This window comes from Cornus florida, unplaced genomic scaffold, assembly GCF_030987335.1.
Source record: "Cornus florida cultivar Cherokee Brave unplaced genomic scaffold, ASM3098733v1 CherokeeBrave_3.0.0_Hap2_Chr01, whole genome shotgun sequence".
Taxonomy (NCBI): domain Eukaryota; kingdom Viridiplantae; phylum Streptophyta; class Magnoliopsida; order Cornales; family Cornaceae; genus Cornus; species Cornus florida.
Window position 1 is genome coordinate 69,226,647 of NW_026775571.1, and position 16,401 is coordinate 69,243,047.

The 16,401-nt window shown below is 38.4% G+C and overlaps 1 protein-coding gene across 1 annotated transcript; it reads left to right on the top strand.

Annotated features, from left to right (window-relative positions):
* The first annotated feature begins 10,964 nt into the window (after positions 1–10,964).
* Positions 10,965–11,534, top strand: LOC132274093 (uncharacterized). The gene has a single exon (XM_059775261.1). It carries the CDS (start codon positions 10,965–10,967, stop codon positions 11,532–11,534), a length of 570 nt encoding a protein of 189 aa, XP_059631244.1.
* Positions 11,535–16,401: the final 4,867 nt, after the last annotated feature.

Consider the following 16,401-nt stretch of genomic DNA (forward strand, 5'->3'; position numbering starts at 1 on the left):
GTTCAGTGAATGTCCCTTAGTGTATATATATATATATATATATATATATATATATATATATATATATGTATGGACTAAATAGCTATTGTTGAGATATCTATGGTGTATCTGCGTGTCGGGTCACTATTTGGATTGCAGTTAGAGAAGAATTTGCATGTGGGCCTAACCCACTCTTATTTTTATAGGTGTTCGTTAGTTCCAGTCTTAGAACTGGATCGTGCTGAGCAGATACAGGCATTCACTCCACCGATGCTGTAGGATTTTGTTTCATGTTTTAGGCTTTGGTTTTTTTTTTTTCTAGTCATTTGAATTCAGTGGGATATTTTAGGGGTCCACTAGATGGATTCCCGAGTTATATAATTTGGAGAACGATTTGTATTCGTGAAGGATCAGTTGTAACATAATAGTTTTATTTATCAATAAAATTTTATTCTGAGGTTTTAGTTTTTGGATTATCATTGTAGCTTCTTTTTCGCAATTTATTTATTCCTATTTTCTTAATTGTATTCTGTGTTCGTTAACTGCTAATTGGTTTGATATCCTCGGGTAATCGGGCGTGGGCCTGGCCAACCCGCATCCGGAGATCCGGGGGTATCACGCCCTTTCCATTTGTTATAGTCCTAGCAAGGACGTCGTTTATCGTAAGCCTTATTCTCCATTTAGTAGTTGTACGCGTCTGTAGGTGGACGGACCTGTGTGTGGTTTGTTTTGTTGTTAGAGTCTTTTAGTAAAGGTTTGGTTGATTTAGTCGACTCACTCCCACGGAGGGAGATAAAGTCATTGGTTTTTAGTGGTACTTGTTTTGAGAGTGGTTTCAACGGTACGAGTTGCCGAATAGGGATTGTGTTTCCGATGTCTAGTACTAGCGATAATGGCTAGGGAATGTGTCGTGAATTGTAAGGTTAAGGATGGTTAGGTGATGTGATGTGAGTCATGTATTCGGTTGTTTTTATAGATGATTGATTTAAGCAGTGTCCTAAGGACAAGTATTGGTATTGTTTGAGTGTTAAGCAGCTAGAAAGTGAATACGAAATTCTGTTGTAGAATAATAGGAATGATTGACTTTGGTTTTAAGGTTTGTGGCATAAGACGGTCGTATTGTGTGTTTTGAAAAAGTAAGAAATGAACCGAATGATGTTATGGGGTTGTCTACCTGGTATGGGTGCTATGAGATCATTAGAGAGTTTTTACACTGGCTGATTATTGTGACGTTTGGTACTGTATTATTTCTAGCTTGTTTGGGGTTGTGTGATTAAAGTATGATTGCGATTGTTAGAATAGGTATGTGATTGTTTAGCCATTGTGGTTATGTAGAGCGATGGATTGATATTGAGTGAATCTCATGGTTATTTTGTAGACTGTGTGAGATTGTGTTTGAAGTTTGGACTTGAGGACAAGAATGGCGTCTATGTTGAGATCAGATCGATGATGAGAATGGCCTGGCCAACCATTTCTTTTGAATCAGTTCCTCTTTAGCACGATATCGGGTTAAAGGTCAATGATTGTTTCGACTTGTTAGTGACAGTGTAGGCATGGTACTGTGCGTCGTGTCGATGTGATAGTGTGGACTCAAATGATTTGTTTCGGGTGACGAGGTGTGTTAGGTAGGATCAAATGTCCAATAAAGGGTTTGCAGTATGATCATTGATTATTAAAGATCTTGTTTTAAAAGTTTGTGACCTGGGTACAGGATAAATTGTTTTATTATTTTGGTGACTAATGTTTATGCAGTCGTTGGGAGATTCATTGTTTAGTCATCTTGAGGTTCTTAAGTGTAATGATTGTTGTGTAATACGATTAGTAGTCGTTGGTGCGATTATGTAACGGTGAAGCTACGTGTTAGATAGCGAGTGCTTGGTCTGACGGAGATGTATAGAATTGGGATTTTGTGTGTCCTTTGAAAGATGAGTTGAGGTTGGATGTTGTCTTTATTCGGTGGTCTGGTGACTATTTTTTTCACGGGCTTTGGAGTTTTTCGTGGTTATGTAGAGCAGGCCGATGTCCTTTTTGAGTTAGACGTAAGGTCTAGTTGGTCTTGTGCTATGATGAGGTGAGAGATGAGTACCCGCATTAGATTTTAGTAGCAGTGGTGTGTAATTACCTGGTGACGTTTGGTGTCAAAAGTAATAATGTTGGTGAGTTCATGGTCTTATGGTTTTAGAAGGTGTATCTCGGGAAGTCTGTGACTGTGGGCCTCCTTCTTTATGGAGGGTAGATTTTGAAGATGAAATCTTTTAAGGAGGGTAAATTTTAATGTTTCCGATTTTTACCGTTTTTCATTTTTAGGAATTTCTTATTTTTTTTAGGCTATTTTCGTCTTTTTTCGTTTTGCGTGCTGGATACCGTGGGGTGTGCTGGGTGTGTCTGAGAGTGAGTTGAGGCATTTCATTGAGTTCAGGAATTTTTAAAATACAATGGTTGCCATTTTGACATTTTTTTGTTTTCTCGACCCAAAAGTCCCGGGTGGGACCCGCTACCGGAATTGTTGTGTGTGGGTATTTTATTTTGGGTCCATTAAATTTCATGCATAATTATTTTGTGCATATTTATATAACTGTGTGTCATTTTATGTGGTTGAGAATTAATTGGAATAATCATATATATATATATATATAAAGGTGGGAGATTTTTTTTAAGTGGTGGGACCCACCACCTTATTTTTTCTTAATGGTCAAGAGACCATTTTTGGCCTCAAAATTCTCTCTTCCTCGTAAGCTCTCTCTCATTCTCTTTCTCATTTTTTTTTTTCTTTTTTGCTTTTTTCAAACTTCAATAACTTTCTCAAATTTGAGAATTTATTGGTGCCGTTTGCAGCAAATTAGAGAGCACATTGTGATCTACGCGTTGATAGGAGCAATTCACCATTTTGCCAACCTAGGGATTTCAAATTTGAGGGCTTAAAATTAGGAGTTTTTGCATTTTGGAGGTACGGGTTTCTAAGCTACAATTTCTTTGCCCTTTGTGAATTTTCTTTATAGAAATTATTGAATTATTTACTAAATCATGAATATTATTTTGGTTATTTGAAATCTATGTAAAAATGAAGTATGATGAGGTGTTTTTATGTGTTGAATGTGAAAAGTTGTACATTTATATAAATTATGATGAAATATAAATGTTTAGTTGAATTATCTACATGCTCCATTTATTTATAATGTTATATTTGATGAGAATGAGAATATGACTTGGTGTAAGAATTTATTTTAAACTTGTAGCATGATGTTAATGAAATGCATATAATTATATATTGACATTGGATAACATGTGACATTTCATACATTTATCATTGGGCATGAAATAGGAAAAAATTGTTTCATAAAGTAATGGAAAATGGTTTTTGGAAAGGATTTTGAAATAAAAGGTTTACGAAAAACCCAGTCGCCTAGGAGTTGCCAAGGTTCCGTGGCATTAGTACAACCTAGAGGGGATTAGGGAAACTGCCCTAGCGTGGTTGAGTTACCTGGGCCCCAAATGACGCCATGGAGTTGCCATGAGTCAGGGACAGTTAGCCAATCCTGCTCTCGTGCCGCCATGGAGTTACTATTTTTAACGGGTTTCACTAACAGTTTGGAAATGATGATGGAAAAGTCTTGGAAATGGGGAGCGACATTGCATGACATTGCATCCCATTGTACGGCATAATTCATCATTGACTTAGAATTTTTGATGTTGATGTTGTGGTTATATTTTCCCCGGTATGATACTGTTGACACCCATTTTGGTAATCGGGTTTGGGCTTTAATTGGATGTGATATGCAGGGCAAAGTTGTCATGGGCCAAGAGTACATGGGCTTGATAACTGATGGAAACAAGTATTTGGGCTGCACGAATATTGGGCTGTTTGATGGACTGATGGAAGCAGGCTTGAGAATGTGGATTCAAAGGACTGGATTACAATTATGATGGCATTAGTACAGTAACAGGGCAAAGTTGTGATCGGATAGAAAGATTTTTAAGATGTTTTGAGACACTTTATATCATATAAGATTTGTTTGGTTAGTTAGGGATTAATCTTTATCTAGGAACCTTAGTTTGAATTTAAAATTAGTAGAGAGTTTTATTGGAATTGGAATTCTTGTTGGTAGAAATTGGTTTACAATATTGTGCATAAATAAACAAAAGGGTACGATGTACTAATGGTCCATCACCCTCAGAATCCTTATTATTATTTTGTTTGCTTTCTCAAGTACTTTCCTCAAATAACATCCTTGCTATCTTTATCTCTCTCTCTATTTCAGTCTTTTTCTATTTCTCTCCCTATATCTCTTTCTCCCTATCTCTTCTCCCTATCACTTTCTATATCTATTTCTTCCATTTTCTATTCTCTTGTTACGTTACTATAAATTGTTTACAGAAAGTCTTTTTAACTAAGGCATTTTTGAACCCAAAAGAGGAATTTATTTGTTCCCTTTTTCCTCGCATCGTCTGAAAGTCAACTATCTCAAAGGGACTAAAGTTGACAAATTACAATTGAACCATATTTGGTTCTGGCACGCCCGCATCTCATCAATTTAAGATCGGCTTTAACCAGCCGATTTTAGGGTCAACATTTTTGGCACGCCCGGTGGGACCCCATCAGGTGAGCCAGTTATAGTAAAGATGCCTCCAAAGCTAAGAGGTTTGAAAGGCGTGAATACAGGAGATAATACTGATGAAGAAAATCCATAGATCGGTGTAGGTGATGATGCCGACTCATCTATTCCATCCGATGTCCCTTTGAGCTTGGTACTGGAATCAATTATGCAAAAAATTGATGCCCAGCAAGCATAAATCGGCGAGGTAAGATCCCAAATGGGATAATCAAATCAGTTTCTGGTTGCTCAAATGAGGTCGATGACAGGGGAGTTAAACACTCAGTTGGAGAAGATGAATCAAAAACTTGAAACCAATGTACCGACGAATCAAAGCCGACATGATCAGGCTAAAGTGTCTCATATCAATGAGTCCATTTTTTAGCGTTTGACGGCACCATTGGTTCATATATCCCAAAGACCTCGAACAAGCACCATATTGCCAAGTGCAGGACTTGGTGTTACGATCAACAACGTGCTGAATCATACACTTGGCATGCCAATGGGAAATCCACCAATCTTATCAAATCTGTTGGTGGTGAATCCTGTGCCGGTGTTCCAGCCATTAATGAATGATCAGCCTGTGCAGCATTCTAATAAGCAGCCAATTCCACCAGTGAGAAATCAGCAAGAAGGTGTTGGCCATTTAAACCAAGGTAGGGTCAATCCATTGATACCTCCAGCGGCTGTTGGGGGGCAAGTGAATGCCGATCCACAAAGGGAGTGGGTTAATCCATTCATTCCGCAGCACCCAAATGATCCTCCAGGAGGAAATGCAGGGATTGATAGGGCTTAGACCTTGGCTTTAATACAGGCTGAAGTAGCACAAGGTCATAGACGTGCTCGGCCAGTATACAAAAAGCCCTATCCTGATCACGTTGATACCCATGAGGTGCCTAGAAATTATCGGTATCCCAATTTTTCTATGTACAGTGGCGAAGAAAATTTCTCTACAGTACAACATATTGCAAGGTTCACTGCACAATGTGGAGAAGTTGGTCCTAGCCCTTGGTTAAGGATGAGGTTATTCTCTAGCTCTCTTGCCGGAGTAGCTTTTGAATGGTACAGCAACTTACAGGCTAATTCTATTCAGACTTGGGATGAGATGGAGGAAGCGTTCCATACCCAATTCTACCAAACAGAGATAGAAGCTACACTGGCAGACATATCTCGATTATCTTAGTTGCTGAGTGAATTGGTTGAGACTTTTGTTGCCAGGTTCAGAAAGCTTAAACTCAAATGCCAAGTATGTTTGCCAGAACCAGAATACATCAAGTTGGCATTAAATGGTTTAGACATTGAACATCGCAAGAGGTTTGATGGGGTTGAGTTTCAAGATCTCTTTGATTTGGCAAACAGGGCTTCTCGGTATGAGGAAATATTAAAAGAAGAGAAAGAGAGGAAGAATTCTTCTAAGGGTACTTAGTACAAGGACCCTAATTATGAGGTATTCTTGGCAGAAGTTGGAGATGAATTAGAAGTTGACGTTGTAGAGGTTAATATCAAAAAGCCATACGTTTGTGAGGCGTTGGTTAAACCTAAACCAACCACGGGGGCAATTCATCAACATCAACATCGGCAGCAAGAAAAGGTCCTGCCGATACCGGGAAAAGTTATTCGTTCGACTTATCAAAAACAGATCAAATTTTTGATCACTTGATGGCCGATAAAATGATATCTTTGCCTAAAGGGCATAGGATTCCATCGGCAAATGACTTGAAGGGAAAAGAGTATTGTAAGTATCATAACTCTTGGAACCATGCTACTAATGATTGTACTGTTCTACGAGGTGTATTGTAGAAAGCTATTGACGAAGGCACTTTAAAATTCCCGGAGAAAACTCCAGAGACTATGAAGGTGCATACTAATCCATTTCCAACAATCACATCTACAAATGTAATAAGCTTAGCCAAGCGAGAGAATAGGCAGGAGGCAAAGAAGATATCTGGTGAGTTCCTTTCATCAACTGCGACACTTGAAAAGATGGCAGAATTGCAGAAGCAATTAAGGGAGGCTCAATTGGCCTTGATTGATAATGGTTGTTGCCCAAATTGTAAAGGAGAGCAACAACCAAAGGAAGATGTGCCAGTGGAGGTTCAACTAAAGAAGAAAGGAATTCTTGAGAGGCTTATTTTCCCATTAAAGCATGGGGAGGAGCCTCGGCAAGGTAATTCCAGCAATAGCCATTTGAAAGTAGGAAGGCTAACTCGGCAAGGTGATATATCTAGCCGATTTCATTCCCAAAATCAGCATCCCAGTTTTAAGAGGTAGTCACCGATTCAGTCAGAGATTTGGGTACAGAAAGGAGCCAATTCATATAGAGTACGAACTTTGAAACCAAGGACAGACTCGACTGAAGATAGATGGACTCGAGTTAATCATCCAAAGTTCCCTAAAGCTCAACAATCTCAGAATGAGGGTCCAACTTGATCTCAGAAGCCTAGAGAACAAAAGAGAAGGGCTGAGGAAAAAAGAAAAACTGAAGGAGGAAGCTAATTAGTGCAAACCGAGGTTATCAGCGTTCCAGATAAAGATAACACAAATGAAGAGCATCAGCTGACGTGGCCTAGACGTAACAATGAATTTAGAATTCAGTTTAGCAGTTTCCCAGACGAGATGTCATGTAACATGGCATTTGTGTTACCAGCAATGTTCTAGGCTCCATCGGCATCAAATACAAATACTGAGAAGTATGAGAAGGAAACTCAGCCGATTCGGAATTTATCAATTCTTTCCTCAGAATTGGCAGAGAAGGTGGTTTTTGAAAAACCTTTGTTACCAATGACTCAACAGCTCAGGCCTTTGTATGCTAAGGTGTGGGTAGAAGGTCAACCTATTAATCGAGTCTTGGTAGATAATGGCTCGGTTTTGAATGTTATTCCAGCAAACACATTGAAGAAACTCGGCAAAAGTATGGAAGATGTTATTCCTACTGATGTGGCAATTTGTGGTTTCAATGGAGGTTCTACTAGCACTAAAGGGATCCTTCCTTTAGAAGTAGAAGTTGGAGGTAGGACGTCTTATGCGGCATTTTTTATTATTGAATCCAAGGCTTCCTATAATTTGTTATTAGGCCGTAATTGGATTCATCCAAATATGTGCATCCCATCATCATTACAGAGATGCTGATTTTTTGGGATGGAGATAAAGTAAAAATAGTAAATGCCGATGATAAGCCATTTGTGGCAAAAGTGTATTCGGCAGATACTGTTTTATATGACGAAGAATGTGTTCCTATCCGATTTGTGGGAACAGGAACCGATGGAAGACCAACCTCGACAACCATGAGAAGAAGTCTTGCCGATCGTGAAATAGGTGAGTTGCAGAAGGAGAATTCCAGGCTGAAGGTAGAACTCCCTCGGCTTGCTATAATTGAAGAAGTTATTGATGGAAGCGAAACTTGAAAAGGAAGCTACTCGGCAGCAGGCCTTTAGGGCCGCTTGCATCAGGCTTCAAGTGTACATAACCGAAAAACGGCTAGAGAAAGAAGCAATAATAGAGCCAGGACCATCGGTCAATCTTACTGAGATCGATCGGTTCAATAATGAAAGGTTGGATACAATTCAGTTGGAAGACTTGGAGTTAGTGCCAGCAAAGCTCGTTGAGCTTAAAGCAGAAACTCAGGATCCTTTAAAGGAGGTGAATTTAGGCACTGACACAGAGCTTAGACCTACTTATATTAGTGCACTGTTAGAACCAGAATTACAAGCCTAGGTTATCGGCATGTTGAAACAATACCGTGATTGTTTTGCTTAGAACTGTGAAGAAATGCCGGGTTTATCTAGAGATTTGGTGGAACATCGGTTACCCATTAAAGATGGCTACAAGCCATATAAATAGACACCTCGTCGAATGTCTCAAGAAGTGGTAGACAAAGTCAAGGTAGAAATCGAACGATTGTTGGAAGGTGGCTTCATTCGAACTACAAGGTATGTTGAATGGTTATCAAATGTTGTCCCTGTTATCAAGAAGAATGGAAAATTACGTATATGTGTTGATTTCCGAAATGTAAATTTGGCAACTCCAAAAGATGAATATCCAATGCCGATAACCGATCAGCTGATTGATGCGGTTGCAAAGCACCAAATTATGTCTTTTATGGATGGACACCCAGGCTATAATCAGATTTATATAGCCGATGAGGACATTCCAAAGACAACTTTTAGGTGTCCCAGATCGATTGGAACTTTTGAATGGGTGGTGATGCCTTTTGGGTTGAAGAATGCTAGGGCCATATATCAACAAGCCATGAATTCTATTTTTCATGATATGCTCGGCAAGTTTATGGAGGTGTACATTGATGATATGGTGGTGAAATCAGCAACAAGGAAAGAGCATCTAGTCCACCTCAAAGCATCTTTTGAGAGGATGAGGGCTCATAAGCTAAAAATGAATCCAATAAAGTGTGCCTTTTGAGTATCGGCAGGAAACTTTTTGGGTTTCTTGGTTCATCAAAGGGGTATAGAGATCGATATGAATAAAGCTAAGGCGATTATTGATGCTAGTGCACCAAGAAGTAAGAAACAGTTGCAAAGGTTACTTGGACAAGTGAATTATCTTAGGAGATTTATTGCTAATACAGCTGGGAAGTTACATGTGTTTTCCCCGCTACTTAAGTTGAAGCTGATGGAAGAATTCAGATGGAATGATATTCATCAAAGGGCATTTGACCAGATTAAGCAATACTTGTTGAGTCCTCTTGTCATGATGCCACCAAGGAAAAAATGGCCGATAAAATTATACTTATCGGCTGTTGAAGAATCCATTAGAGCTATGTTAGCACAAGAGAATGAAGCAGGAAGTGAATAAGCAATATATTACATCAGTCGAGTTTTAACTCCAGTTGAGTGTAGATATACACCGATTGAGAAATTATGTTTGGCCTTGTATTTTGCAGCAATGAAATTAAGAGTCTATATGTTATCTGTTTTGGTTTATATTATTTGCCAAACCTATATTATAAAGTATATGCTATCAAGGCCATTAATCACAGGCCGGATTAGCAAGTGGGCTTTGGCGCTAATGGAATTCAACTTTGCATATGTTCCACAAAAGGCAATTAAGGGAAGAGCATTGGCAGATTTTCTTGCCGATCATCCCTCGCCCGAAATTGGGTCATAAGTATTTGATGAGCTTGACTCAGCATCCAAATTCATGACTCCATGGACTTTAATGTTCGATGAATCAAGTACCAGTGAAGGCTCGGGTGTTGGTATAGTTATAATATCCCCAACAGGGAATCAAATTTCGTTTTCCTTCTTTTTGGATTTCAGGTGCTCTAATAACCAAGCCGAGTATGAAGCATTGATTATCGGCTTGGAAATTCTGTTAGAAATGGCAGTCAAAGACGTCCATATTGTGGGAGATTCGAGTTTAGTAATTAATCAAATTTCAGAAGACTTTAGGTGCTTGAATTGACAATTAAGACCATTTCATTCATTGGCAACCTAATTGGTCAACCAATTTCATAATATGACTTTGGAATATAGACCAAGGGCCATAAATAAAATAGCTAATGATTTAGCACAGATTGCTTCAGGAGTCAGGGTACCAAATGGTATGAAGGAAAGAATAATGAAGATTACACGCCGATCTCTTCCATCGGCTGAAGCAAGAAATCAAATCATGGAAGAAGTCTTCGCTACTGATATTGCCGAGTTGGATGATGATGACTGGCGAATTCCTTACCTTTTGTTCTAGCAACATCCAACTCCAGAAGCTGATCGAAGAATAAAAAGAAGTACAGTCGATTATGTGCTTATAGATGGAGATCTTTATAGAAGATCGGCTGATGATGATTTGTTATTTCAGTGCATTAGTAAGTTTGAGGGTTTGAAGATTATGGCTGAGGTACATGAAGGAATATGTGGAGCCCACCAAGCCAGCATAAAGATGAGATGGTTGATACGACGATATGGATATTATTGGCCTGGAATGAGAAAAAATTGCATGACTTATGCAGAAGGCTGTATAGATTGTCAAAAACATGGCCCGATGCAGTGGGTTTCGGCAATAGAAATGCAATTACTAGTTAAACCATGGCCTTTTAGAGGTTGGGCTATGGATCTGATCGGCAAGATTAATCCTCCTACATTAAAGGTTCATCATTGGATTATTCTAGTTACCGATTATTTTACTAAGTGGGTAGAAGTCGAGGAATATGAATCGATAACTCATAATACCGTTATACAGTTTTTGGAGCGACATATCTTTTACCGATTTGGACTACCGGAAACAATTGTTGCCGATAATGGATCTGTTTTTCAAGCTAATGAAGTATTATAACTTGGAAATGATATGCAAGTGAAAATGGTTACCTAGACACCCTATTATGCTCAAGGGAATGGCCAAGCAGAATCGTCAAATAAAGTTGTGATTGAAATTATTGAAAAGATGATAAAAGACAAGCCGAGACGGTGGCATGAGGCCCTTTTAGAAGCCTTATGGGCCTATAGAAACTCAAAAAGGACAAGTACAGGGATAACTCCATATCGGCTAACGTTTGGTCATGATGCAGTGTTATCGATGGAGTTAAATGTAAAATCGGCAAGGGTTACCTTGCAACATAATCTCATTCCTGCCAATTATAACGAAGCTATGCTTGCCAAGTTGGAAGACTTAGATGAAGTCCAGAAACTTGCTTTGGATCACCTTATGGTGCATAAAACAAAAGTCATGAGGGCTTACAATAAAAGGGTGAAGTTCAAGTCATTTGAAGAGGACGATATGGTTTGGCAAACAGTTCTTCCACCTGGAAAAGTGGATAGGGTCTATAGCAAGTGGTCACCTACTTGGAAGGGTCCATACTTAATTCACCAAGTATTGTGTGGAGGAGCTTATAAGTTAAAAAATCTAGATGGTGAAGTGCATGAAAGGCCAATAAATGGAAGGTACCTTAAAAAATATAAGCCAACTATTTTTGAGCTTATGGAAGAAAAGAAGTTTCTAGTTAAGTCAAAATAGTTTGGATTGTATTTTTTACCTTGTTGTTTGAATAAATTATGAATAAGTATAGTTATATAGTAAAAGCTCAGTATACTTTAAAAGCAAAAATATCATAGCAAGACTATTCAGCACATCACAAAAGGTAAATTGTTTAAAACATATTACAGACCCATGAATGTTCAAATTCTGGTAAAATTACTGTGAAATTCTTCAAATTTGGCTTTGAAATCTGTCCACAAAGCTCGAGATTGATTAAAGGATGTTTCTGCCACTTTCTTGTTTTGTTCCAACTTCAGCATCTGTGCTTGCAAAGATTTGAATTTAAGAGTTGCGGTCTCCGCTTGAACCCTTAGATCAGCTACCTTACTACCAAGCTTTGTTTTGTCCAACTGAAGTTGAGCAAGTTCGGCTTGAAGCTTTTTCTCCTTATCATCTAGCTCGGCAGCCTCTTTCTTCAAGGATAGATGCAGTTCCTTTCCTTTCTTTAAAGTTTGAGAAAGCTTTTCTTTCTCATGATACTGAGGAGAGTAGTGATTAATAGTATGGATTGATTCAGCATAAGCAGTTATCAAAGAAGGCACTCGAAGCTGGAAATTTTTGAAGAAGGTTTGATCATTAAGGAGAATCCAGGATAACTACCAAGGAAAGAAAGTGTCTCGGCCAGTTCATTTTTGAATGAAGGGGTAAGAGACCAATCCTGTTGTACCATTTGGGACAATATCTGGATGGCTTTTATTACTTCTGGGGGTATGTCAGAGGATGGTTCAGTTGGAATTTCAGGAGGATTAATATCAGGTGCGTCAAAGACAGAATCAAATAAAAAGTCAAGGGTGTCAAAGGGAGAGCTTGGGTTGGTACTGACAGGATTAGTTGGATTAGCCAAGCCATGTTGTACCTGAAACATGCCATAGCCATAATAAGTTTACAAGAGCAGGACATAAAAGAAATGTATATATATATATACCTGGTTACAACTTCAATTGGTGAACAAATTGGAGATTCTGATGAAGTGAGTAACGATATATATATATATATATATATATATATATATATATATATATATATATATATCGTTACTCACTTCATCAGAATCTCCAATTTGTTCACCAATTGAAGTTGTAACCAGGTTTGGGGAAGATACTGGAGACCTTGATTTTTGTCCTACTGACACTTCAATTTTGTTTTCATCTTCGACATGATCAGTAAAGATTTTCTTAATTGATTTTTGATCTGAGAAGACTTGAGCTTTCTGCAAATAATGCCGATTTAATTATATTCAATGAGTAATATATATATAAGATCAGGCAGAAAGAAATTACATTGGGAGATTCGGTAGCAGACTTCTTCTTCTTGGAGATAACTTCATCATCATCAATCAAATCAAAATGTCTCTTGGCTCTTGATTTTTTGGGTTTCCTTCCTATGGTCTTCATTCTTATAGCTTTCTGGAGAAGAAGTTTAAGTAAGGGAATGGTATGCATCAAAAAGGATATATATGATTTGGTTAGGAGTATTACCTGAGTAGCCGATGATGGGGGAATACTCTGCAAAGGAACATAGAAATCAATGTGAGTTTCTTCAGATTTGGTACCCGACTTCTCTGGTGCATTGGAATATGTGCCTGGAATTACATTATCCATTGTTAAGTATCATGTAAACCAAATAGAAGTATTAATGGAAAGGAGAGGATAGAAAACTTACTTTGCCGAAAGCGAGATCTGGTCCTACCTACAGGAGCTGTTGGAGGAGGACGAGTTGGTGCAATATTTGTTATGTTCTCTGGCTCCGGAGCGGTAGTAAGATAAACGGGTTCAAGGGAAACAACACCTTGAAAATTGAGGGATATGAATTTGTAGGAGCCAAGGAGGGTGGATACAAGTTGACTGGAATCTACAGTCCTGGTAAAATTAATATATGATGCCCACCAGGTTTCAAAGCTTGGATCTATATGCGGTTCTTCTAGAAAGGATTTGTACTGAAATTCTTGAAGACATTGGGTAAACCGATTGGTAACATCTTGAATCTATTCACTGTTTGAGAGCTTAACCCGCTTGTGATAGTTCTTGTTGTAAGAAAAATGGGGAGGCACTGGGATCATCTGCGTCAATCCAAATTGCCGAGCTAAGTGTGCTGGGTTGTAAAACTCAACCCCAGTTCGGCTCTTGGGCAAATTGGGAGCAACGGTATTGCAAGGTATATCTCTTGCGATCAAGAAGTGGCCCCATGAAGATATAAAGGTCAATCTGTTCAGGAGAAGACTTGGCAGTAGGGGGAAAACAACCAAGATGGAGCTAGTTGACATTTGGAAAAGGGAAGGAATTGGGATTGAGTCCTGATTTTGCACTGATGTAGAAGAATTAAAAACAGTCATTAAAGGAATGGTATTTGGGTTTGACTCTAGCATATCCGAATGACAGCAAAGGATCATTTGGGGCAAGCCGAATAGGAAGAGCAAGTTCAGGAAAATATGCATGCAACCAGAATTGGTAAAGCCAAAATAGTCCTCCAGACCTTGAAAAGTTGGACATAATGAGGTCAGACAAGCCTTTGTATAAAGAGGCTAAGAGAAATGGAGTTAATGCCATGGGTTTTCCTTTCGATAGGGCAATAGCCAGTTGAGTAAGGTCCTTGGTGATCTGAATGGCAGGGGCACACAATAAATATCTACACAACCACAATAGTAGAAACCCTATATGTTCTTGTTCATCTACATCGGTCCCTTCTTCCCCTAACATTTCTTTTAAGAAAGGACCATGTGATTGCACAAAGGGTTTAGCCCCTTTTTGTTTTGGAAAATAAAAAGAGATCTCTTCATCTTGAAGGAGATAATTGATTTTATCTCCCCTAGGCTTTAATCCCGTTAAAAAACAGACATCCCTCAAGGTAGGAGCCATCATGCCACAGTGCAAGTGTAGAGAATTGGTTGTGGGGGACCAAAAGTGTAAAGAAGCAAAAAACAAGGCTCGGTCAAAAGTAAAAGGGATCTTACTGAGTTGAATGAGGTCGTAAATTCCCATCCTTTTCCATTGCTCTCATTTTGCTACTGATACACGATCCACCCAGTCGTTCCATTGGAGCATTGGTGGATGCCAATTTCGGACAGAGAGGGTGGGTCTGTCCCCTTCTGCTGTCAGATAGAGAGGTTTTAAGAAAGGAAGTTGTTGCTTAGCCTGGGGATAAATTGAGGATAACGAAGGAGGGAATTGATTAAGAAACGCTGGGCTAAGTCCCTTAACGTTCTCTGTGATATTGATCAAGATAGTAGTATTCAAGTCGGCCAGGGCTAGGGTTTTGATTACCGATTTCGTCATGTGGGTGTGCGATGTTGCTTCAGGAGAGGGATTCTCTAAAGTCAAATCACTTTGCTTCTGTGATTTTGAAGCCATAGTTGTAAGAAGAATTTGATTGCAGCGAGAGTTTCAGGAAGAGAAGAAGGGTTTGCAGAGTCTTGTTCAAATGAGAGAAGAGACGTGTTTTTAGTGGAAAAAGAGAGGATTATCACAATGTCATTAATGACGAGATGGGTTAGTGTGATCGGCATTTTTGGGAAATCTACTCCTGATATAACTCAAGAGATTATATGATATGTATGCTAAGTCCCAATGCAATGGGTGTATTCAAATTTTGGAAGCCTAAGGGTTAAAACGGCTACCAAAATTGGGGGGCATTGTTGACACCCATTTTGGTAATTGGGTTTGGGCTTTAATTGGATGTGATACGCAGGGCAAAGTTGTCATGGGCCAAGAATACATGGACTTGATAACTGATGGAAACAAGTATTTGGGCTGCACGAATATTGGGCTGTTTGATAGACTGATGGAAGCAGGCTTGACAATGTGATTCAAAGGACTGGATTACAATTATGATGGCATTAGTACAGTAACAGGGCAAAGTTGTGATCGGATAGGAAGATTTTTAAGATGTTTTGAGACACTTTATGTCAGATAAGATTTGTTTGGTTAGTTAGGGATTAATCTTTATCTAGGAATCTTAGTTTGAATTTAAAATTAGTAGAGAGTTTTATTGGAATTAGAATTCTTGTTGGTAGGAATTGGTTTACAATATTGTGTATAAATAAACAAAAGGGTATGCTTTACTAGTGGTCCAGCACCTTCAGAATCCTCATTATTATTTTGTTTGCTTTCTCAAGCACTTTCCTCAAATAGCATCCTTGCTATTTTTATCTCTCTCTCTATTTCAGTCTTTTTCTATTTCTCTCCCCATATCTCTTTCTCCCTATCTCTTCTCCCTATCACTTTCTATATCTATTTCTTCCCTTTTCTATTCTCTTGTTATGTTACTATAAATTATTTAGGAAAGTCCTTTTAACTAAGGCATTTTTGAACCCAAAAGAGGAATTTATTTGTTCCCTTTTTTCTGGTATCGTCTAAAAGTCAACTATCTCAAAGAAACTAAAGTTGACAAATTACAATTGAACCATATATTTGGTTCTGGCACGCCCGCATCTCATCAATTTAAGATCGGCTTTAACCAACCGATTTTAAGGTCAACAAATACTGGTGTAATTTATGCTATGTGCTTAGATAAAAATGACTTCTCAAAGTAGGGTGGGAATGTTGACTCAAATTCTGGTTGAATAAAAACATACTGTGGGTGGTTGTTTATTTAAACTTTAAAAAATAATGAAATTTTTTTTTTTTTTTTTAAAAAAGATACCTTACTCCAAATTACATGCAAGAATTGATACTTTCATTACATATTGATCAATGAGTATGAGTTAAGATCCTCTACATGATTGAGATTATTTCACACTCTAGTTTGAGAAGTCATTTTCATCGAGGCACATAGCATTCGTGTCAATCTAGCAACTGAGTATCTTTGGTTTTTTTTATTTTTTTTTTTATTTTTTTATTTTTTCCTTTTC